Source organism: Vulpes vulpes, chromosome 4, assembly GCF_048418805.1.
Source record: "Vulpes vulpes isolate BD-2025 chromosome 4, VulVul3, whole genome shotgun sequence".
Lineage (NCBI taxonomy): Eukaryota > Metazoa > Chordata > Mammalia > Carnivora > Canidae > Vulpes > Vulpes vulpes.
In genome coordinates this window covers 18,960,627-18,985,756 of record NC_132783.1, presented here as the reverse complement: position 1 = coordinate 18,985,756, position 25,130 = coordinate 18,960,627, and the positions used below count along the sequence as shown (strand labels likewise).

General features: G+C 38.7%; 1 protein-coding gene across 1 annotated transcript in view; it reads right to left on the bottom strand.

The window, feature by feature from the left end:
* QRFPR (pyroglutamylated RFamide peptide receptor) overlaps positions 1–17,423 on the bottom strand; it is a 52,145-nt gene extending 34,722 nt beyond the window's left edge. The window contains exon 1 of the mRNA XM_026016814.2: positions 16,828–17,423. Within this exon, the coding sequence (XP_025872599.2) occupies positions 16,828–17,167 (340 nt within the window). The 5' untranslated portion in view covers positions 17,168–17,423. The remainder of the gene's footprint in view (positions 1–16,827) is intronic.
* Between the last annotated feature and the right edge of the window lie 7,707 nt (positions 17,424–25,130).

Sequence of the window (25,130 nt, the reverse complement as noted above, 5' to 3'; positions counted from 1 at the left end):
TTTGAATAGACACAAGGATAAAGGAATCAAAATATTTAAAAACCAAAAGCAAAATGTTAAAGTTGAGAAATGATAAAAGAAAAATATGCATTTAGGCAATAGTGACAAGTAATACCAAGAATGCTGTCTATTATTTATCATCCACGTTACAAGGGATACAAGTGAAGATGTGCTGGTAAAAGTTAACAACCAGCTCTCCAAATTAAAAAGAAGAAAAGATCCTGATTTGTAGTGTTTGCTAATTTCCTTGACATAAATAATCTCACCATGCCCATTTCCAAACTACCAATACGGTATGAACGGATGTGGAGTTGCAAAGAGACGCACACAGTTGGTTCTCATGAGCTGATGCAATCTAGCTCTAGTATACCATTAGACACCTGATAGTGTTCAAATAAATTATAACTAAAAATAATGCCAACTAATATATGTTTTATGGCCTCTTTTTTGGTTTCGTTTTCTTTTCTGTTCTTTCTCTGTGGTATCTGAATCACTACTCTCAAAAAGACTAATTGGAGGAGGTTTACATTTTATAGATGAATTCTTGTGATAGTTAATTTGATGTCAACTTGACTGGATCATGGGATGCCCACATATCTAATTAAGCAATATCTCTGGGTGTGTCTGTGAGGGTCTTTCCAAAAGAGATTAGCATTTGAATTGATGAACTGAGTAGAGCAGATGGCCCTCCTCACTGGAGTGGGTATCATCTAATCTTGTTGAGAGCCTAAATAGAACAAAAAGACAGAGGAAGTTTGAATTTGCTCTCTGCCTGACTGCTTGAGCTGAGAAATTGGTCTTCTCCTATCCTAGCATTCCCTGGTCCTCAGCCCTTCAGACTCAGACTGGAATCCACACACAGGATCTCTGGCTCTCAGGCCTTTGAACTACCACCACTGGTGGCTTTCTTGGACTTCTGACTTGCAGACAACAGATTGTGCAACTAACTATGGGAACCAGTTCTTATAATAAAATATAATTTTTTAATATACATAAAATTGGTTCTGTTTTCCTGGAGAAGCCTAATATGTTATCTTTCATCTCTTTCTCTGTACTGCTCTCATTAACTTCTGGAGTTTTGCAACAGCATGAAATTCCATCTCTGCTCTCTCCTGCTGTCTCTTCTTTTGTCCCTGTTTAGTACCCTATACCTGTCAGAAGTGTCCTTGGCTGAGCCACTGATGATGGTGTTCAAAGTTAAAAGACTAACTTCCCCTCTATTAACAATTATTCACCACTTACCATGTGCTGGGTACTGTTCTAGCAAGCATGAATTCCAGCCGTAACCACCATAAAATCCTTGTAGCAACACTATAAGGTAGTTACTATCTCCAGCTGAGAAAGAAATGAGGACTAAAGCAAATTCCCCTCAGGTCACTCCTATATTCCATAGTGATGGAGCCAGCAGTCTGACTCCACAGTCTATTCTCTTTGACACCGTAGAAGACAGCCCCTAAATCACAGGTTTTCAATACTAGTGCAGGCCTTACAAAAAAGTGAGTGTTCATTGTGTCTCAATGATTTGGAAGCATCAATGCTATTTCTTTTAAATTACTTCACTACCTGCCAAATTAATACAACTCTATTCTCTACTTGTGTGTATATTTAGACTGGAAGATGTTGATTGTCGCCATTCCTTCTCTGCATCTCATCCCTATGTTCTTCACATTTCCTATTGCTCTCCCCCTCTGTTTTTCTAACTGCTAGTTTTGGGTAACATTTTTTCTAAAATTTATTTGAGTGGAGGGGCTCCTATGATATAATTTACTAATCTCTAACTTCACACAGTCCGAAAATTAAAATATAGTATCCAGAAAGAGTACATACTTTTTTTTTTTTTTTTTCAGTAAAAGCTCTGTTTTTATTGCAGTAATAAAAAACAGAGCTAGGAGGCCCTCAGTAAAAATCATATGTAAGACAGCCATTCTTCCACTCAGCCACCACTTATGTCTTCTGACATAATCTAATCTAAGCAGTTTGCCTTTGTCACAGTCTCATTTATACCCACACTTCCAAGATGGATAAAGAACTTACTACTTTATTAGCAGCTAATCACAGGTAAATCAATTTTTCAATTATCTGTGTCCCTTTAAATTGTATCATCAATTCCTCCAGTTTAGTAACCCTATTGTGAGAGTTGGCTGGAAGGAAGTATAGTCACTGTGTAGCAATAGGCCCAAATCATGGCACTGCTGAGCCCTGCTGGGTTTAACCTGTTTATGGTCAACTGTACTTGCTCTAACCCAACTCCCTTGCCATCACTGGTTTTGGGGGGGTTTTTTGTTTGTTTGTTTTGTCTTGTTTTTTTTTTAAGATTATTTATTTATTTATTTATTTATTTATTTATTTATTTATTTAATTTTATGATAGTCACAGAGAGAGAGAGAGAGGCAGAGACATAGGCAGAGGGAGAAGCAGGCTCCATGCACTGGGAGCCCTATGTGGGATTCGATCCCGGGTCTCCAGGATCGCCCCCTGGGCTGCAGGTGGCGCTAAACTGCTGCACCATCAGGGCTACCCCCAACAGTGATTTTGACCACAACCCGCAGTAAGAAATACTTTACCATTATACACACACACAACTAAAGGTATTTCTTACTATGTGTGTATATATATATTTATATATGTGCGTACACACAACCAAAAGTTTTATCATATAAATGTTCTTTGATATTCTCTATTCTAATATATTTGGTTTTTTTCTCAATTGATAATCCTGACTCACCAAAAGACTTCATGACTTAAGACATTGCAACTCCTATTTTGAGATTCACTGCCCTAGACAGTGATGCCTCTGCTCCAAAATGAAGTTCAAACTCCTTAACATAGAACCAGAAGGCTCTTCATGTTCCGTCTTCCTTTCTCTTCAGTTTCATCTCTCATCACTTCCCCTTTGAATGCTAAACTCCAGGCCTACAGAACTACTTATAATTTCCAGGAAGCCTGATGTCTCTCAAAATCTTTACAATATCTACACCATGTACTATTCACCCTTGTGTCTCAGTTCAACATAGTGGTTGGTATCTACTAGGCATTCAATAAATAATAGGTGGATTAGTAAATACATGAATGAATGAACAAATGGAAAAGTTCTATCAACATCTATTTAAAAAATATACTTTGACTATAAAATCCCATCAATTTCACTCTGAAAATCCAGACATTGGCTACAGAAAGGAGAAAAAACATTCAATAACCTAGAGGTTTATTAAGAAAAATCGTAATTTCTGAAATCCAGAGTCAACGGTTTCCTAAAAGCTTATTTACTCAGGAAATTTTCACCCATTTAATTTGGGTCAGCTTGATTTTTTTGTCATCAATAAATCAAGCCCACAAGTAAAGTTGATTGCGTACTAAATTTTGTGCCCTTCTTGGGATAATGATGACTTAGAAAAATAGGGTGCAATGGCATAAGTCCTGGTTACTGTAGTAACGGCTTTTATGGTATAATAGATAATTAAGGAGAAGTATTTAGCCAATCTATTTGCTAATGGGAAGTGCTCAATAGGTAGCCTTTCATAGTTGGTCAAAATAATCTATCCTGTGTTCATCAGAAGCAAAAGTGGAACATAGCAACAGTATATTATAAACTAGCCTTGAACTTCCTTGTGCATATGGACTACACGGTTAATTTCATTAAAATACAGATTCTGATTCAGTAGGTCTGGAATGGAGCCTGAGACCGTTTCTTTTTTTTAAATTTTTTTTAATTTTTTTTTTTTTTTATTTATTTATGATAGTCACAGAGAGACAGAGAGAGAGGCAGAAACATAGGCAGAGGGAGAAACAGGCTCCATGCACCGGAAGCCTGATGTGGGATTCGATCCCGGGTCTCCAGGATCGCGCCCTGGGCCAAAGGCAAGCGCCAAACCACTGCGCCACCCAGGGATCACCCTCTGAGACTGTTTCTAACAAGGTTCCAGGTGATGCTGATGCTGTTGGTTCATGGAACAGATTCTAAGTGACAAGAAAAGTACACAGAATACTGAAGACTGTTTTGCTCCTAGGGAATATTATTTCCTGACACAAGCATTTTTGTTACCTAGGTAACTGGGCCACAAGTGGGTCCTACCACTGCTTGACCTAATGACTTACTGTGTCTTCAGAACTGTTTTAGCAAAGGAGAAGCCTTCCCTTGGACTCCTTCTCGGACAATGAGTTTCTTTCCCCTTTTCGAATTAAAGGAATCAGTACAGTGTGTATCTTCTAGTTACCAGTGAAGCAGCCAATTTTTATTTATCTCTTTTTGTCAGAAACTTAAAAGAAATTAGTAACTTTGTTAACTACTCTCTAGTGTTGAAAACATGGGGAAAAGATATATAAGAGCCATGCAGAACCCAAATAGCTCAGTATAGAATTTTGACTTGTATGATTCTCACTTAATAATTTTCTGTTAGGGATTTCCTTAAGGTTTTTAATGGAAGATAATCAAATTCCATTCTTATATAATCAGTTTTCCATCTGTCAGTAACATTTATAAGTTAAGATTTTCTGACAATATTAGAAAAGTGTGGGTGTTTTTTTTTCCCCAGTTCTCTTCCTTCTTAAAAGGTCTTTTTTCTTTTTTTTCCTTTTTGCTATACGCTTTTCTCCAGGAAGAGAAAAATAGGCATAGGTGTACAGAGTTACTTTAAATACAGAGAAAATCTTTCTTTGACATGTTTACTACAAGAAAGACCATTGAAAATCAAGTCTGATAAGGATATAAAGCAAAGCCAATTTAGAAAATAACCAAGGTTCATACTTGGCTGACTTAAAATTCTCATCATTGTTATTGAAATATTGTTGCAAATATATTACAGACAACTGTTCTAAAACTTTGAGAATTTCACAGATAATTTAAAAGAAATGAATCAATTAACCTCTCTGAAACCATATAAGCCTAGTGCATTTTGCAGCCTCTTGCGATTTCCTAAAGAAGGGACCCAAACTACATCTTAACTCAGGCCCATCCTGCCAGGCTAAGGCAATGACCTTCTCTCCAACTCTGTTGAAAGATAGGCCCAATATGGGGCACATGAACCACTTGTCCCTCCTAGCCCTTTGTTGACTGAACTATAATTGGATCCAAAGTCTAAGCCAGTCAAATTCCTTCTCTTTGGGCTTACGACATAAGAAACAGAACAAGAGATAAAGCCAATGGGTATACAGAAAAGCCTGTATTGTATGGATGGAGATTTCTGTGATTTGTCCTGCATAATTGACCACTGTGACCTACACATATGCAGGCAGGCTAAAGAATGTTGTTCAGTGAGGTTTGTGCTGCATGAGTGACCTCGGGAGCCTGATTAGTTGACAATAGCTGGCCTCCAGATCAGAATTGGCCCTTCTGGTCTGGATGCTAAGAGCTATAAATCTTGCATTACATCCCCTCTGGCTCCAGGCTGGGCTGGCCCCCAAGAATGGGATCTGGGAAGGGAGGCAAGCACACCCTAGCCCAGGCTCCTTGAATATGTAATGACATGTTAACATAGGAATGCAGCTCCCTCTAAATTGCATATAGGAGAACAAATGTTTAACTTCAGACCCTGGCATGTGTCCTATAAATATGGCCCTCATAGGGATGGTCAGTTGGAAGTCTCACCTGAGGAGAGGATGCTCTGCCCAGGCCTCTGAATTGGGACTCCATCCTGGCTATATCCACTGAGCTTCCCCAGCTAATGAGGTTGGACATTATAAGTACCCAATCTGATATAATTCTGTCTTATTCTCCTCTTCTGGTTATTATTTCCCTCATCTATCTGTAGATTTCCCTTTTCTTCTGTTTCTATTAGATTTTTATAATATCAATAAAGTGTTTTTTTCCCCTTCAAAACTGAGAGGAGGGCCACTGTGAATCTTCAGAACAGAGCCATGAGTAAGAGTGGGAGCCATAAGGGTTATGAGAAGGTGTTTAGAAAATCTAAACACAAACAAATACAGCGGGGGCAAAATTAGTCTATGAGTTTTCCTAGGTTCTTCCTCTCCTCCACTCCTCTCTCCCTAACTAAAAGACATATCTGCTGGATAGTTCCCTCCATGGGCCATTTTATTAACCAGATTGTGTGAAATAATTTGGGTCAGAAATCAGGATGGGATATTTGCATAAATAAGAGTGAGATTTAAGGAGAGAGAGGGAAAGGGTAGGAGGTGGGAGAGATTGAGAGAGAGAGAACTGGGGGGGGGAAGGGGAGAGGAATAGAAATACGAACAGTGAAGAGGAGAAAGGCTCATGAGGATGGAGGGAAGGAAGTAGGCAGTAAGAATGTCCACATGGAATTGGAGCATATGTTCATAATCAAGGGAGGTTTCCTTGGGTTGGGATGGAGAAGTTGAGAGACCTTGAGGTCCTGCATTACAAGATGATGGTGGGAGTCAGTGACAGCTTTATATTAATACTAGTGTGGCAACATTGTGTCTACGTGTGCTGCAGGCTTGAAAAGACACATGATCTTTGCAAGGTGAAACAAGTTCTGTGGCACACTACTAAGTGTAATAGTAAAGACCTGAATGAAATGAAAGAAAGGGGTTTTAGGCAATAATTTTGTGAGTTAATGAATTAAAATCTTTTAAAAGTTCTTTGAGACATGTAAGTAAAGAATAAAATTATTTTATATTAGTGTTGGTCACTGGACTAGGGCTCTTTGAATTTGACACTTGGTGCACTAGGATTTATTCAGCTTTTCAAGAGTACAAAGCAGAAGGTGGAAGATACAGGATAAAAAAAGATCGAATAAACTGAAAGATTGACTACTATGGGAGTAAAAAGCAACCGGATTTAATAAGCAAGGCTTTGTCTACTGGTGGAGTGAGGTAAAGTCACATTTATGGCCGAGCCCTGGAAATTCATGAATTCTTCATGCTGAGCTCCACACAGCTGCTATTTTAGGTCCCTCTTCAGTTTCCATGAGACCTACCTGTTACTGTCCTTAAATTCAAGACATCCCTCTCTTCTTTACTGCTACAAAATAGGCTTGCTATAACTCCAATTATTTGAAGTAAATTGAATCTTCATTTCTTGCAACCAAAAAAGGAAAGATATACAAAAGATAAATATGATCTCATTCTTCTTTATATCACAAAAATAAATACAATGGACTCCTTAAAAGCATCAAATATTAGTATAATGACAGATAAGGTGATATATGTTAATACATTCAAAAAATATTTATTGAGAACTACTATGTAGTATCGAGAGCTTTCTATTACTGGGCAATTAAATGCTGGATAAACAAGAGTTGAAGTCTTTGCCATTCTAGGAGGAGACAAAAAAATAGGCAAATAGATTTTATCTTCAAAGTCATAAAGTTCACATGTATTATTTCCTCATCACTGAAAATTTAATTGAATAATGTGCTCACTGAATTAACCAGCTGTTTTTGCATCTTGAAAACACAGTGTGAAGATCTGTACTGTATACCTAATGATTCTATTTATAAGTAATATAAAATTTTAACAGGATCTACATCTTGCTCAGAGTGGAGTTTTACTTCGTTAAGTCTTCATTTGTTTTAAGCATTAGACCAGTGCTAATTTCCAAGGCTTCATCACCTTGCTTTTTTTAAAAAAAAGTAAAACTGTCCTTTTAAAATACATTTCCACTCTTCCTTCCTCAGACCCACTGAGGAAATCACTGCTTGTATTAGGTTTATATTTACACTGAGATTGGATTTTGACCCAAAAAAGTCCTCCTCGTAAAAATAAATCCTTTATTGTTTATAGTAATGCAGTAAAGGAAAAGTTCTAAAAGGCCAAGCATGTTGCTCTATCTGTAGAATAGCTTGACAGTACTCCTAAACCAGTCAATATGGACTTCTACAAATATGTATGTGTTAAGGTTCCAAGCATCAGTAGACAGGTGAGCAGAGCCAGAGCGTCAATGTGCAGGAGTCCATTCTCAGGAAGGTTTCTGGGGAGAAGACCAGGATAACTCTTCATTTCAGAAATTTGTCCTCCAGGTCCCAGAAACCCACATTAGCTCTACTGGAATGAGGCATGATTTCTCTTTCTGCAGTGCATTGTGTGTTTCATCACCTGCTTCTGCCCTGTTTGTGCACAGTGCTGCCTACAAGTAAATATTTTCATGGTAATTATTCAAGACTTTAGTAACAAGAATAAGTTATACATGAACAGGATTGTTGATAATTGTTTTATATAAATGTATATCATATGTCTTTGGGAAATTAATATTACAATTATAATTTTTTGACTCTATCATCCTTATTAACTATAAATCTATTGCACACACAAACATGCCTAACATTTTAAATAGAAATACTTTGCAAATGTAAACAACAATCAGCTTCCTTCCATTAGGTACCTACCACTAAGTGCCAAGTTCCTTTACACATTAGGTCATTCTTTCTCACAGTAGCCCTATAAGTTAGGCATAGCTTTTCCCAAATTTATAGGTGGGGAAACTACAGTAAAGAGAAATAAAATAATTGTTCCAGTGTGAAACACTGTGTTTGCACTCTGCAAATAATGCTGCAGATATTAAATGCATCTCAATTTCACAAAGAGGTTTTTTAAAAAATGGTTTTTTTTACACATGCATTGAAAGGGACCTTCAAGTTCGTTTCAGGTTTTATAGGTGAAAGTTTGCATAGGTGGAAGTGTATAAATGTTGCATACTTCACACTGAAATACAATGGGAAATCTTAAGAACTGGATATGCACTACAATTTTTGATAACATACAACATGATGTAAAATTTGCAACTTTGTTGTGGTTTCTGCCACTGCATCGACCACTGGGGGGCAACATCATACATAATTTTATAACTTCTCTGCTTGGTCTCCTAATAGGGGTGGACAGAATGCAAAGAAATGTAGTTAATAGTTAATTCAATAATTTATGAGTCGTAAATGGTGCAACAGGATGAGAACCCAGTATTGTCCACTCTAGAGTACATACTCATTTTCACTGCACCAAACTGTCTCTCTCTTTTACTTCTCCCAGGTTATGAGAACACATTATATTTTAAGGAGAATTCCACTAGTCCTTAATAATCTGCAATCCTTCTGGTACTACAGCCACAGGAAGAACAAATTTAGTCTTGCCTACACAGATAAAAGCAATAAACACTTGAGTATTTTAGAATCAATCATTAGAAATCAATCCTTAATTTTAAAATAGGAAATAAAACAACAAAATAATCTGTGAATACACATTTGAGTTGAAATAGGGAGGTTTTTTTGTTTTGTTTTGTTTTGTTTTTAGATTTATTTATTTTAGAGAGATGGGGTGGGGAAGAGCAGGGGAAAGGACAGAGGGAGAAGGAGAGAAAATCTCAAGCAGACTCCACGCTGAGTGTGGAGCCAGACTCCGGGCTTGATCCCAGGACCCTGAGTTCATGATTGGAGCAGAAACCTAGAGTTGGATGCTTGACCAACTGGGCCACCCAAATGACCCCGAAATGGGTAGTTTTAAAGAAAAAATGAGCTAATAGCTCTTTCTTACTACCTGACAAAGACAATCCAAAAATGAAACTGCAGTATAAAAGATGTGAGACAATATTATCCTCCTTTTCTTAAGTTATTTAAGATAGGCTTCTCTACTTGCAAACAAGAATCCTAATAAACCACCCACTGGTCAAAGAACATGCTAAGCTATGCTCTAGAAAAGCAAATGAAAAAGGGAATTCTTTTTATTCCTTCTAAATGCACAATGAAATTTTCAAATTTTCTCATTGCCAAATTCTTTTGTGTCCTGATTTTAAGTAAAACGCTGTTGTCCTATGTAGACAGACTCATACAAATCCCATTGCTGTTACTACCACCCTCCAGCTTTCTGAGAAAACTTAGTGAGTTTCCTGACTACAGCATCTTTTCTTTGTAAAGGGTGCACATAATTGATTCTAGAGAAGATTACCCAGAGACTAGCCCCAGGGCACAATTTTTTGACTTCCAAACTACTGTTGCTGTTGGGCCTTCTCTTTGATTTACTTCTTTTATTTTTTTTTACTACTCCTCTACTTCAGTGAGTCTATTCTTTGTCAATAGCTTTCATCATTACCATTAAAAGGTTTTTTAAAAGCCCCATAATAAAAAAAAAAAAGCCCCATAATACTGTTGATTCTACATCAGTTTTACCATATTTAAATTTCCCTGGGGATGCTGACATTTCTAAAATGTTAGAGAAAAGTGAAAATTATTATTATTATGTTTTCTAACCACTAAGCAAATAATAAAATAGACCTGAAGAAGTTCCAGTCTAATTCCTTTGCTCTGAGCTGGCCCCCTAAACTAAGATCTTTTCACCACATAATAATTCAATAACTTCCTTTACAAAAAAGATTTTATTTCTTTATATGAGATAGAAAGGCAGAGAGAGTGCACAGGCAGGAGGGCAAGGCAGAGGGAGCGGGAGAAGCAGGTTCCCTGCTGAGCAGGGAGCTAATGCCGGTGGGTGCAAGGCTTGATCCTGTAATTCTGGGACCCCAGGATCATGACCAGAGCCAAAGGCAGAACCTTAACCAACTGAGTCACCCAGGTGCCCCAACCACTTCTTTTAATAACCCATTTCACAGTTTATCAGGTTGAAATCTCTAAAAACTCACCTAGATTTTTTTTTAAGGTTTTATTTCTTTAGATAAAGAGAGAATGAGAGTGGATTGAGGGGGAGAAGGGGAGGGAGAGAGAATCTCAAGCAGACTCTGTGCTCCGTGGGCCTCCATCTCCTGACCCCTGAGATCATGACCTGAGCTGAAATCAAGAGTTGGACACTCAACCAGCTAAGTCACTCAGGTGCCTCTCACCTAAATTTTTTGTGCAGTATACAGTGAGTGTTCTTTTCTTTCCTACTTTGTTTCCCTCTTACTGGGAGGTTCTTCCTCCCAGTAAAATCCTTTTTTTACAAATATGAAATCTTATGCAAAACCCAATTTATTATAAAGAGAGAAGGGAGCTGTTTTGTTGAAGCCTGCGAGCCTGCCTGCCTGCTCCACGTTCACCCACACCAGCCACCAAGGCTCTGGGTAACATGGACTGAAAATCTTGCTGTGGGGAGTGCTCATTTAAAATTAGAGTTTTATTCTCCAGGCGAGAAAATAATTCTTTTAGTCTTTCGTCATATGTCAGGTATCCCAACATTATAATCATTTTTGACTTCTTTCTAAATCCACCGTGAAAGACTCCAAAAAAGTTTAGGGCTTTAGTGAAGATGTGGTTGGCTGAGTAAAATGGAAGAATTGCCTCCGAGTTCCATGTCAGGCTCCATTTTATACAACTTACTTGTAGATCTTCCAAGCATTGTAACTCCGATTGCTATTTTTTTTTCTGTATAATATAGAGCAAACTTGCAGTGGTGTAATTGGCAGGCACTGTGCCTCTTAAACACCTTACATCCAATATTTCATTTCACCTCCACAGCAGCCCAAGCCTTGATGCTGTCAGCATTTGCACTACTTCAGTGGTTCTTCACCTTGGCTACAAATTATATTATTGGCGGACTTTTGAAAATCCAATACCTAGGTATCACACACAGATCAATTAAATCAGAATTTCTAAAGGTAGAAGCCAGGCATCATTTTAAAGCCTCTCCGGGTGATTCTGTATGTTTGCAAGACTGAACTACCACTCTAAAAGGAACTTCCCATCAGCTGCTGAGAAAATTAATTTTTACATTTTCTTACCCAAGCAAGTAGTCTTCAAAAGTAATAAATATACATGAAAGTGCACTTCTCCCGGTGAGGCTGCCATTACTTAGGCTATGTTTGGAACTCCTTTTTTGTAATTGCTTTTAGTCAATTTACCAGTCCTCCCTAGAAAATTCTTTTCAGTGCCCACAGCAGGATTGCATGGAGGTGCAGAGAGCTCTGGGTGCACCTGAGGAGGCCATCCCTTCCCCTGGCTGTGAGCTTACCCACAACAGGATAAAAACTAGGAGAATCCTGTGGCTCCTGGCAAGGCCATCAGCACCTCCCCCTCTCAATTCATTAATGCTGAGAGCCATAAAGGAGGCTCTAATGAGTACTGGTTTTCTACCTCCTTCTGGGAATTCTTCAGACTTAATCCCTCCATGTTTTAAGATCACATTTAACTTCAGTCACCATGAGTCCCATTCTCCTAGACTAGCCATGTCTCTGGACCCAGTCCAGGCTCTAAACATCCCCATTCTGACTCAAGCCTCCCTGTTCCTCAACACCTGCTTTCTCCACAGTGCACTCTGGAACTCTGACATCAACAAAATCCCCTGCCTTCATCATTTTTTCTTTGAATGCCACCTTCCCCTTCTTGCTCTAACTGAAACCTAGCAATTATGGATATAACTTTTCTACACCTATAATATCCCGGTACACATAGCAGATACCCAGAAAAAGCTGAATACAAAAAATGACTCAGAGTACTATTGATAATAGTTTAGATCCTGGGCAGAGAGACAAGGTAGGGTGAAAGAATGTTGGATGCTAACAAAATATCTAGGTGTAAATGCCTAGTCTGATAGCAGAGGAATTAGAGCTGAAGATAATTAGATCCTGATTGCAGAATCATCAGCAAAGGAAGGAGGGTCCTGATTGGAGCCTCTAGGCAGAAATGGATGATGAAAAAAAGACCATGTGCTAGGCTTCAGTGGACACACACTCAAAAACTAAGAGGAAGTGTGCGAACCATCAAAGAGCAGAATATAAAGAAAGAGATAGACATAAAGAAAACTAAAAAGGAAAAGACAAGCTTATGGAAACCTAGAGAAGAGACAATAATGTTCTGGGGCATTGTTCAGAAGCAAAATCTACTATATGGAAATTAGTTGAAAAGAAAAAGGAACATAGTCAGTGAATTTGGAGGAACATGTAGATATTTCCAAGAAAGATATTAAAGGAGAAGGAAAAAAGAGACAAAATGAGGAAGAACAGGCTGCAGATAAGGAAACATAAATTCCCTGGCCCCAAGAGTACAATGAGCAAGTTCACTGCTGGAGTCTGACCAAAAGATTGGCGAGCAGAATGCACACAGGACTTCCAAGACTTAAACTCCTAATTTCTATGACAACACAACGCCATCCTCTTATTAGTGATTAAAAAAAACCAAACAAACCATAAGCAAATGCTATTTACTATTCTTAGGGGAAGAGAATCCCTACTCCTGCTAGCTCTGTGTTGGGTATTCTGGGGAGTGGTGGTGTGGGAGCGAATCAACTGGTGGGTCAAAGAGCAGTGGCATTAGGATGGTAATGTCAAACTTATAGAAGGACTCCACATACACTTGTCTCCATGCTGAGCAACACTTAGATGCTGAATTTAGATCTCCTTCTAAGTTGAGTGTAATTCATATAAATAAACTAAATATTTAAGGATGCACTTTGTTGCACCTATCATTTATGGTGCCATCACTATACCAAAGAAAACTCAAAGTCTTTGCTCAGTGATGTGCTGGAAAACAACTGTGTGGTTTTGTGTGGTTGTTTACTTGTTTGTTTTTAAAGATGTGATTTGTAGCTGATGATGTCCACAGTGTAAATTCTCCTATCATGACTGATTTCAAGCCAACCACATGACATCTCTGAATGGGGAACTGGGTAGAGATGTGCACAATGGTCTATAAGTGAGTGCAGGCTGGCTCCAGAGAGTCAGACGTAACTGGTTGACTGGGGCTAGCACAGATCATTTTTAAAGCCCCCTTAGAAGGTTCTCTGTGCAGCCAGATATGTGAATCACTACTTATGGTGGTGCTTCTCAAATTTTATGTGTTTATGAATCACCTGGGGATCTTGTCCAAATGCAGAGTTTGACTCAGTAGGAAATGTTGGTCCCTAGCAAGGGAGAGAAGTGGACTAAAAAAAAGAAGAAGAAAACTCATGTATAGCCCTATGTTTGTCAGAAATGTTTGATAGGGAGGCTTTGAAGGAAAGTCACAAACCAGAGGTCCATGAATTATTTGTGGCCAAACCCACAGAGAGCTTTTATTTTACCCAATTGCATTTTACTTTTTAAATCTGAACTAAATGCAAAAAAAAAAAAAAAATTTTGAACTAAATGCCAAGATCACAAAATTCTATATTCTCAGCTTCTCTGGAGAAGAAAAGGAAGAAAAGAAGGAAGGAAGGAAGGAAGGAAGGAAGGAAGGAAGGAAGGAAGGAAGGAAGAAAGAAAGAAAGAAAGAAAGAAAGAAAGAAAGAAAGAAAGAGAGAAAGAAAGAAAGAAAGAAAGAAGAAAGAGAAAGAAAGAAAGAGAGAAAGAAAGAGAGAAAGAAAAAAGAAAGAAAGAAAGAAAGAAAGAAAGAAAGAAAGAAAGAAAGAAAGAAAGAAAGAAAGAAAATTACAGCAACAACAAAAGATCTGACAATTCAGGGCACACACCCCTACCTGCAGGGGTCTGCCTTTAGGGGGGGTACTGAGGCTTTCCTCTGCCACTGTTGCCTCCTAGAGGTCCCTACTGTTTTATTTATAGTTTCTTCTACACCCTGAAGGAATCTGAAGGGTATTCATATTTTAGGTTTGGCATAACTGATACTTTTTCCTCCCCAAGTTGCACTAACCTACCTTTCTGTCTCATTTCCCACCATTGCTCACATATAAACTATATATTCTTGAAATGACTTACATGGCGTTCTTAGGACTTCATCATCTTCTTTCTTTCCTCCAAACTTTGAATTGACCCCTGTTCCTAGAGTACTCTCCATCCTTCTTTCTCTGTTAGAAACAATCTGAATCATTCTTCAATATGTAACTCAAAAGCCTCCTATTTGGGGACAACTTCCGGACTTCTGTGCTCCTACAGCAGAGTGGATCCTTTTCTATTAAATCCTATATTTGCTCATTTGGGGATATTTTCTATTTTCTGAGACCCAAAAAGGGATCAGATAAGCTTTATTCAGTTTTTGTATTACCAAGGTAGAATGCTTTGCCATCAGGATCCTCAATAGCTTTATAAAATAATGAATCGTGATTACCTTTGAACTGTTACTCTATCCTCACCCCAACCTGTAAAATACATGCACAATACAGTGTCCTTTTTCAGCATTTAGAAGCTATAGTGCAATGTCTTCCATGAACTAGGAAGCAAGGAAAACAGAAAGTTTAAGAAAACACTGCACTGCTCACTTAAGTCCTGGAGATGAAAGATCCACCCTAGAGTATTCCTCAGGCATAATCTCCCAGTATGGCTAAGGTCTAAACATCTGCCTCATTCCATTTCCAAGCTTCCAGAATTCCTAATACTGTGTTGAAAAGCTGAGGCCCAGCTGTGTTGAACTAACATGTATCAGAGCCAAAGTAGTAATCCAGTCTCTGGATTCCCAGTATAACATCCCACATTTCTTATGTTCACCTTTACAAACAGAGCTATAATCCTCCAGCAATACATACGTGCTTCACAAATCTGTCTTCACAAATATGTAAAAATGAAAACTCCTCTCAAAAAAATAAGTTATATATGATGATAAAAGTTTACCCATTAATTTTATGGAGTGAGTTGCACCAGGCAACTTTAAAATGCCCAAGTACGATGATTTCATCAGAGTGCATAAGAAAGGCTGTAACCCATAAGTCAGTGTAACTTCCTGCATTATGTGTCACTCTCACATCCACACTACGTTCTCTAACGTTTAGTGCATTTTTGAAAATATTTACATTATAGATGAGATGGGAATCAAATATTTTAGCCTCTTCATCCACTAACAAAAAACCCAATGCAAATTAATGGAAAACAAAAAGCAATGCAAGCGAAAGAAATTGGAGATCTCAAATTGTTAATGGTAGGATGAAAGAAACTCTCTGTGAGATTAAAAGGAAGCAGCCAAGGAGTGGAAATGGCAGGGCTTGAAGAGATAATGATCCATTTCTCTCAAATCCTCTCTGTATTTGCAAGCATTATTCTATGAATTTTGATGTGGTCTCAAGAATGCACCCTTCCATGGCAATGGGGTTACAACCAGTGCTTCCTCCCCAAGGCACACCATTAAACAGTCATGACAGGGACACCTGGGTGGCTCAGCGGTTGAGTGTCTGACTTTGGCTCAGGGCATGATCCTGGAGTCCTGGGATCCAGTCCCACATCAGGCTCCCTGCCTGGAGCCTGCTTCTCCCTCTGCCTATGTCTCTGCCTTCTCTGCGTCTCTCATGAATAAATAAATAAAATCTAAAAACAAACAAACAAACATGACAATAGAGGACACTACTGCTTATGGATTGGAAGATGCTCTATAGCCGTGTGTCTGTAAAGACTGGATCATTTGGGGGAAGTGCCCTATTTTTTCTCAACCTCCAGGTACTGCTCCCAGCTCATAGACTCTGAATGGCTTCTCTGCCCTTTCCACTCCCCTTTTAAGGAAAGGGGAGAAATCAATGTCTCCTTTATCAATCAGGAGGGGGTTGTGTCTTCTCTGTTCCCTCTGCCTGCCTGACTCTGTGAATCCAATCTTGAAAGAAAAGGAGTAATTCGAGATTGCCCCCCCTCCCCTACCGCCCCCCGAAAACATACATGTAAGTTGGTTTCACCGGTTTGGATGCCACAGAAGCAACTGTGGGGTGAGCCCGGAGGCTCACTTAAGAGAAAAGAGTGGATATTGGTATTTTTATTATTTGAAATACTTTAATCTTACTTTTATAAGAAAATAGAAAACAAACTCTAGTACGATTATGGGAAAAGGAGCTCAAACAACTGATCAGCGGTGCGAACCCCCCCTCCCCTGCACCTTTCCTAACATCTTCCTGTGTCTTTAAGCGACAAGTGGGAGAGACGTTAGAGACCCAATCGAGTGGCCCAAAAAACTTCTCTCCAAGGGAGCGCAGGTGAGTTGGTTCTAAGAAAGGGCCCGGATTCGTTTGGTCGAGAGAGAAATGTTAGGAAGAGCGGGGCAGGGGAGCCCGGGGGGCGGCGGGGGAGAGGGCGCGGCGCGGCGGGCTCACCTCCCAGCCAGGTGTCCGAGACGTTCTGGAGCATGGTGACCGGGATGCAGAAGAAGGCGATGAGCAGGTCGCTAAGCGCCAGGGAGCAGATGAAGATGTTGGTGACGGTGCGCATGGCCCTGCGGCGGGTCACCACGTAGACCACCAGCGCGTTGCCGAAGAGCGCCAGGGCGAAGATGAGCACGCCCGTGAGAACCAAGGCCAGCTTGGCGCGCCCCGGCAGCTCGGGCGTGTAGACCAGCGGCCGCAGCCCGTAGCGCGCGATGAACTGCTCGCGGCTCAGGTTGTGGTCCCGCAGCAGCCGGGACAGCTGCTCGGGGGTGACGTTCAGGGCCTGCATGCCGCGCGCTCCCCGGGGCCCGGCCCGCCCCCCCGCCGCCCCCCGGACGCGCCCACAGCCCGGGCTCGGTCTCCCGGAGGTTCGGGGGACCCCGGGCGGCCGGGATGGGAGACGCGAGGCCGAGGCGCGGGGCGCCGTCCCGGTACCAGCAGGGTTCGTCCGCGAAGAAAGTTCTCTCGACTGCTGGGGCGGGCGGGAAGGCTGGGTCCCTCCGCCTCCCAGTCCCCAGCCTTCGGGTGCACGCGCGGCCCCGGCTCCAGAAGCCGCGGAGGGGGTGGGGCTGCAGCTCTGCACCCCCCTCCCCGCGGCCCGCCCCGGCCCACCCCGGCCCGCCCCGGCCCGCCCCCGCCGGCTCCCGGGCGCCCACCCCCGCAGGGCCCGGCTACACCCCCGGGCGCCCTACGGCCCAGGCCGCGGGGATGCTCCTGTGCCAGACCAGTATCAGGGCTTCTACCGTCTCACGGTTTCTTTTCTTTTCTTTTTTTTTTTATATAAATTTATTTTTTATTGGTGTTCAATTTACCAACATACAGAATAACACCCAGTGCGCATCCCGTCAAGTGCCCCCTCAGTGCCCGTCACCCAGTCACCCCACCCCCTGCCCTCCTCCCCTTCCACCACCCCTAGTTCATTTCCCAGAGTTAGGAGTCTTCATGCTCTGTTTCCCTTTCTGCCATCTCCCACTCATTTTTTCTCCTTTCCCCTTTATTCCCTTTCACTTTTTTTTTTTCTTATAGAAACGACAAATACCCAGCATTTGCTTCCACGTGGAAGGAACTGGAGGGGATTATGCTGAGTGAAGTAAGTCAATCGGAGAAGGACACACAGTATATGGGCTCATTCATTTGTCTCAGGGTTTCTCCTCTGACGAAGTAATGTGGGCCACAGCTACCCAAGGCAACATGAGATCTATTTTTAGTTTTTCCTGGATTTTCAAAGAATAATTACAGCACGCAGAAAATTGCAGGCATAAGAGCACCTGGGTGGCTGGCTCAGTGGTCCAGCGTCTGCTCTCGGCTCAGGTCATGATCCCAGAGTCTTTTTCTTTTTTTAAGATTTTATTTATTTATTTATTCATGATAGACCTAGAGAGAGAGAGAGAGAGAGAGGCAGAGACACAGGCAGAGGGAGAAGCAGGCTCCATGCAGGGAGCCTGACGCGGGACTTGATGGATCCCGGAGTCTTGAGATCGAGTCCCGCATTAGGCTCCCATCAAGGAGCCTGATTCTCCCTCTGCCTGTGTCTCTCGTGAATAAATAAATAAAATCTAAAAAAGAGAAAGAAAGAAAGAAAGAAAGAAAGAAAGAAAGAAAGAAAGAAAGAAAGGAAAGAAGAAAGAAAGAAAGAAAGAAAGAAAGAAAGAAAGAAAGAAAGAAAGAAGAAAAGAAAAGGAAAGAAAGAAAGAAAGAAAGAAAGAAAGAAAGAAAGAAAGAAAGAAAGAAAGAAAATTGTAGGGATAGTAGAGAGAGGTCCCATGTATCCTTTATCTATTTATAGATATTTATCTTTTATCCCTTTGATTATATCTTACTTGATTATGATACAATACAAAACCAGGATTTGACATAGGTAGGATGTGTGTGTAAGGTCTATATCATTGTATCCCAAGTGTAAATTCCTGTAACCATTCCCAAGATCAAGATAGAAAACTATTCTTTCAGGACAATGATCTCCCTCCTGCTATCTCTCTGTAGCCGTACCAAGCCCCCCCCCCCGCGCCCCCCCCCCCCCCCCCCCGTCAGTCCCTACCCCTGGTAATCACCAATCTGTTCTCCATTTCTATACTTTTGACAAGGGGTAATATAAACAGAGTCACACGTTATAGTAGCTTGTTACATTCATTTTTTCCTACTCTGCATAATGCCATTCAGATCCACCCAAGTTGTTAAGAATATCAATACTTTTTCCTTTTTTATTGCTGAGGATGTACCACACACTTTGTTTAACCATTCATGTTTAGTAGGCATTTTGGTTGTTTCCAGTTTGGGGCTATTACAAATAAAGCTGCTATGAAGAATCATGTACAGGTTTTTGGGTGAACATACGTATTTCTTTCTCTAGGAAATGCCAAGAAGTTTGATTGTTGAGTCTGTAGTTTATATTTAGGTTCTGAAGAAATTGCCAAATTACTTTCCAGAGTGGCTTACATTTTACATTTTCTCTAGCAGCATATGAGAAATTCAGTTTCTCCACATCCTTACCAGCATTTGGCATTGTCACCAGTTTTTTTTTTTTTTTAACTGTTCTAAGAAGTGTGTAGTGATATTTCCCTCAGCTTTTAATTTGCATTTCTCTAATGGTTAATGATGAACATCTTCTCATGTGCGTATTTGTTATCCCAGTATTTTCTTCAGTGAAATGTCTTTTCATGTATTTTGCCCATTTTCTAATTGAATTGTTTGGTTTATTTGCTATTAGTTTTGAGGGTTCTTTTTATATTCTAGATACCCATCTTGTGTCAAAGTGGTTTGCAAATATTTTCTTCTAGTCTATTTCTTGTTATTTATCAATTTAGTAGGGGCTCTCACAGATTAAAGTTTTTAATTTTTAATCAGTCCTATTTATCAATATTTATTTTTTGATGTCCAGAGTAATACCTCTTTATCAAATCCGGTGTCCCCCAAATTTTCTTCTATATCTTTTTCTAAAAATTTGATAATTTTACATTTTTCATCTTAGGCTTTCTGTTCTGTTCCACGCATTGATCTTTGTGTCCAACTACTGCCATGCCACACAGCCTTGAAAATTGTCTGGTTTTGGTCAGTACTTATATGTAAGTATTGAAATCAGGCAGAGTGATTTTTCCCACTATATTCCTCCTTTTCAAAATTATTTTGGATACCCTAGGGCTTGTGGCTTTTTGTATAAATTTTGCAATAAATTTGTCTGTGTCCACAAGAGAAACCTTGCTGAGATTTTGATAAAAATCAGTATCTTTACTCTGTTGAGTCTTCCAATCTGGAAATAGACTATGTCTCACTATATTTTTAGGTCTTCTATGATTTCTCTGATCAGCACTTTTCAGTGTTCAGCATGTAAGTCCTATATATGCTTGTTAGATTTGCACTTAAGTATATCTTTCTTTAAGCATTGATGCATAATATTGTATTTCTAATTTTCAGTTCCATGTATTCATTACTATAGAAATATGGTTTATTTTGTATGCAAATCTCAAAACCTGTCATGTTACTGAATTCACTTATTAGTTTTAGGAGATTTTGTTGTTGTAAATTTCTTGGGATTGTCCACTTAGGCAATCATTGCATTTGAGTAGAAGGGCGGTTTTATGTCTTCTTTTCTGATTTGTATGTCTTATATTTCCTTTTCTTAATTTATTGCAGTGGCTAAATCTTCCAGTGCTATGTTAAGTGGCTGTGATAAGAATGGGCATCTTTGTCTCATCCTCAGTCTCAGAGGGGGAGGCATTCAGTCTTTCACTACTTAGGGTGAGGTTAGCTACAAATGTTCTTTATCAATTTGAGTATATTCCCCTCTAAATTTATTGAGAGACTTTATCATAAATGATGCTGAATTTTGTCAAATACTTTTTCTGTAGCAATTAATGCAATCATTTGTTGCTTTTTCTTTCACCCTCTTAATGTGGATCACATCGATTAACTTTTGAATATTGAAGCAACCTTGAATATCTGAAATAAAATAAACCCTGTTTGGCCATGGTATATTCTTGTTTTTACATATTGTTGAATTTTTTTAAAGAATTTTCATGTCTAGCTTCTTAAGTAATACTGGTATCTGAGTTTCTCTTTTTTGTACTATCTTTGTCTGGTTTTGGCATTATAAAATAAAAGAAAGTATATATTACTCTCTGCCTCTAGTTCCTGGCACAGAGCTCCTGAAATTCTTGTAATTTCCTAAATGATAAGAATACTATGAGCATCTTTTGTTCTAACATTTGATCTTTGATTCCAGTTCCTTACACAGAGCTTTTAGATCCCTTGGAATTTCCTGGCTGATAGAAATATCTTTTGTTCACTTGAGATGACTCTTGGTGAGCTCCTGGATGGGGGCTTGTCACCAGAAAGATAAAGCCATGACTAGGAGATTGGAATTTTCAGCCTCATCCCCATTTGGGGATGGACTTAATAATTAATTGTGCTTATATAATGAGGCTTCCATAAAAATTCTAATAGTACAGAGTTTAAGAACTTCCAGATTACTGAACACATGAAGGTCCTGGGAGGGTAACACTCCTGGCAAGGGATGAAAGCTCTGCACACCTTCCCTCATACCTTGCTTTATGCACCTCTTCCTCTGGATGTTCATAAACATTCTTTATAATATTTTTTATAATAAACCAGTAAGTGGTGCCCTGAGTTCTATGAACCATTTTAGCAAATTATCAAATCAAAGGAGGGGGCAATGGGAATCCTGATGTATAGCTAGTAGGTAAGGCATACAGGTGACAAACTGAGACTTGTAATTGGCATCTGAAATGGTGTGTGTGTGTGTGTGTGTGTGTGTGTGGTGTCTTGTGTCTTGTGTAACTGAACCCATAAAGTGTATGATCTGACACTATCTCTAAGAAGATAGTGTCAGAATTGAATGAAGTTGCAGGTAGTGTCAGAGAATTGTGTGATGTGTAGAAAACCTATATACCTAGTATCAGACACTACTAGTGGTAGTGTGAGTATAAAGGATAGATATACAGAGGTGTGTTTTTCCTTTATAGGTATCCAGGTAATATTGGCTTCATAGAATGACTTGGGAAATATTCACTTCTTCTCTATTTTCTGGAAGAGATTGTGTACCATTGGTATTAATTATTCTTTAGAAGTTTGATAGAATTTTTAAATGAAATCATCAGGGCCTAAAGATTTCTTTTTTAGGATTTTTCAAATATGACTTTAGTTACCTTAATAGTATAGGGAGGTTCAAATTATTTCCTATTAAATTGTAGTAGTTTGTGTTCTTTTGAGGAATTGATAAATTTTATTTGTCAAATTTATGTGTATAGGGTTGTTAATAATATTTTTTTGTTATCCCTTTAATGCCTTCATGATGAGTAATGATAACCTCTGTTTTATTTCTGATATCGGTAATTTTATCTTCTTTCCTTTTTCTTTGTCAGTCCTGTTAGAAGTTTGGTAATCTTGATGTTTACAAAGGACTAGATCTTTGTTTCATTGATTTTCTTTATTATATATCCATTTTCAATCTCATTGATATCTGCTCGTACCCTTATTTTCTTTCCTTTACTTGCTTTCAGTTTATTTTGCCAATCTTTTTCCAGTTTCTTGAGATGCAAGCTTGATTTACTTCCTTGCAACTTTTCTTCTTTTCTAACATAAGCATTTAGTGCCACAAATTTCCCCCTCAGCACTGCTTTAACTCTCTCATATGTTTTGTACATTATATTTTCATTGTCACTCAATGTATTTTTTAATGTACTTTCAGACTTCTTTTATGACCTACAAATTATATAAAAATCTATTATTTAGTTTCCAAGTGTTTGAAGATTTTCCTATTGTCTTTTTTTTCTAGTTTTATTTCATTGTGGTCAGAGAAGATATTTTGTATTTTTACAAATTTTTTTAAGATTTTATATATTTATTTTAGAGAGAGAGCATGAGTTGGGGGAGGGGCATAGGGAGATGGAGAGAGAGAATCTCAAGCCGACTCCGTCCTGAGCACAGAGCCCTAGATAGGGCTCAATATCATGACCCTGAGATCATGACTTGAGCCCGTATCAAGAGTCAGAAGTGTGGGGCACCTGAGTAGCTCAGTCAGTTGGGCATCTGCCTTGGACTCGGGGTCCTGCGATCCAGTCCTGTGGCAGGGAATCTACTACTCCCTCTTCCTCTGCTCCTCCCCTCCGCTTATACTCTCTCTCTAAAATAAATAAATAAAAAATCTTAAAAAAAAAAAAAGAGAGACAGAAGCTCAACTGACTTAGCCATCCAGGCACCCCATGTGTGATTACAATTCTTTTATATTTATTGAGGTGTTTTTCTACTACTCCAGGGTATGATCTGTCTTGGTGTACATTCCAAGAGGCGTGTGAATAGAATATGTATTCTTGTGTGTCAGAAGGAGTGTTCTATAAGCATTGACTAGATCTTCTTGGTTGATAGTGTGGTTAAGTCCTTCTATTTTGTTGCTGATTTTCTCTCTTCTTATTCTATCAATTGTTAAGAGAAGGTATCCAACCTAATTGTGGATTTGTTTATTTTTCATTTCTGTTCTGTTAGTGCTTATTTTACAAACATTGTAGTTCTGTAGCCTGCTGAATATACATTTAAGACTTGTGTCTTTTTGATGTCTTGACTCTCTTATCATTATATAATAACCCTGTCCATCCCAGATCATTACCTTTGCTGTGAAGTTTATTTTATGTCATAATAATATAACCATTCCTGCTTTCTTTTAATTAATGTTTTCATGTCATGTTTTTGTTCATCCTTGTACTTTCAGCCTACTTATGTCATCACATTTAAATTGAGGTTATTATAGACACTCTTGCCTTTGGTCATTTTGTTTTTTTTAAATCCACTCTGCCAATCTCTTTCAGCTAGTGTATTTCAACCATTTACATTTGATGCAATTATTGATATGTTAGGGTTCAAGTAATCCTTTTTATTTTTGTTGTTATTTTCTGTTTGTTCCATTATTAATTTTTATAATTTCTATTTCCTCCCTGTGAGTTACATGAACATTCTTAAGATTTCATTTAGATTCATCTATAGTGTTTTTGCGTATATGTCTTTATATACTTTTTCTGTAACTGTTGTAGGTGACACATTATATATACATAACTCATCATAGTCTAATATGTCAATATTTACCCATTTGAGTCAAGTATAGAAACCTCACTTCTTTTATGTCCCTTTATCCTTTTCCAGATATAATTGTTTCAAATATTGCCTCTACATAAATTTAGAACCACATTAGTTAGTATTCTCATTTTAGCTTCAACTATCAAAACTAATTTAGGAAATGCTAGAGGAGAAAAATCTATTGTTTTTACTCATATTTTTACTACTTGTACTGTTATTTCTCATTGATATTCCCAGATCCCTCTTATTTCCTTTCTATATAGATAACATCCTTAACCATTCTTTTCAGGTACGTCTGCTGGCAATAAATTCTCTTGGTTTTTCCTTTGTCTACAATCTATTGATTTCTCATTCATTCCTGAAGGATATTTTTAGTAGATACAGAATTTTAAATTGATGGTGGTTTTTGTTGTGGTGGTGGTGGTGGTTTTTGTTTTGCTTTCTTTTGTTTTATTTAGCATTGACAAAGCCTTTGCCACTTCCTTCTATCATCTATAGTTCCGGTAAAATTCATTATCATTCAAGTTGTTTTTCTCCAAGTTGTTTTCTTCATCTATAGTTCCGGTAAAATTCATTATCATTCAAGTTGTTTTATCATTCAAGTTGTAAAGTGTCATTTCTCTCTCACTATTCTCAAGACTTTTTTATTATCTTTAGTTTTCAGAAGTTTCAGTATGATGTCTTGATGTTGATTTCTTTGAACTTTTTCTATTTGGGATTTGCAAAGCTTCTTGAATCTGTAAGTTTATGTCTTTTGCCATATTGGGGGAAATTTTAGTCATTGTTTCCTCACATTTTTTTTCAACCCTAACTTCTTTCTCCTTTCCTTTTGGTACTTAGATAACAGAAGGCTAAATCTTTTTTTTTTATAATCCCACAGGTTTCTGAGGCTCTGTTTTCTTCTTTTTCTTCTCTCCAACCACTTTTGATCTATTTTCTGTTATTCAGATTGGATAATTTCTGCATTTCTACCTTAAAGTTCGTTGATTCTTTCCTCTTCCCCCTCTATTCTGCTTGAGCCCATTTACTCAGTTTTGCCTTTTGGTTATGGTATTTATTTTTTCAGTTCTAAAATTTCCATTTGTTTTTTTGTGTGTGTGTGTCTTCTATTTCATTACTGGCATTTTTTCTTTTCTTTTCTTTCCTTTTATTTTGCTTGCTTAAAATGT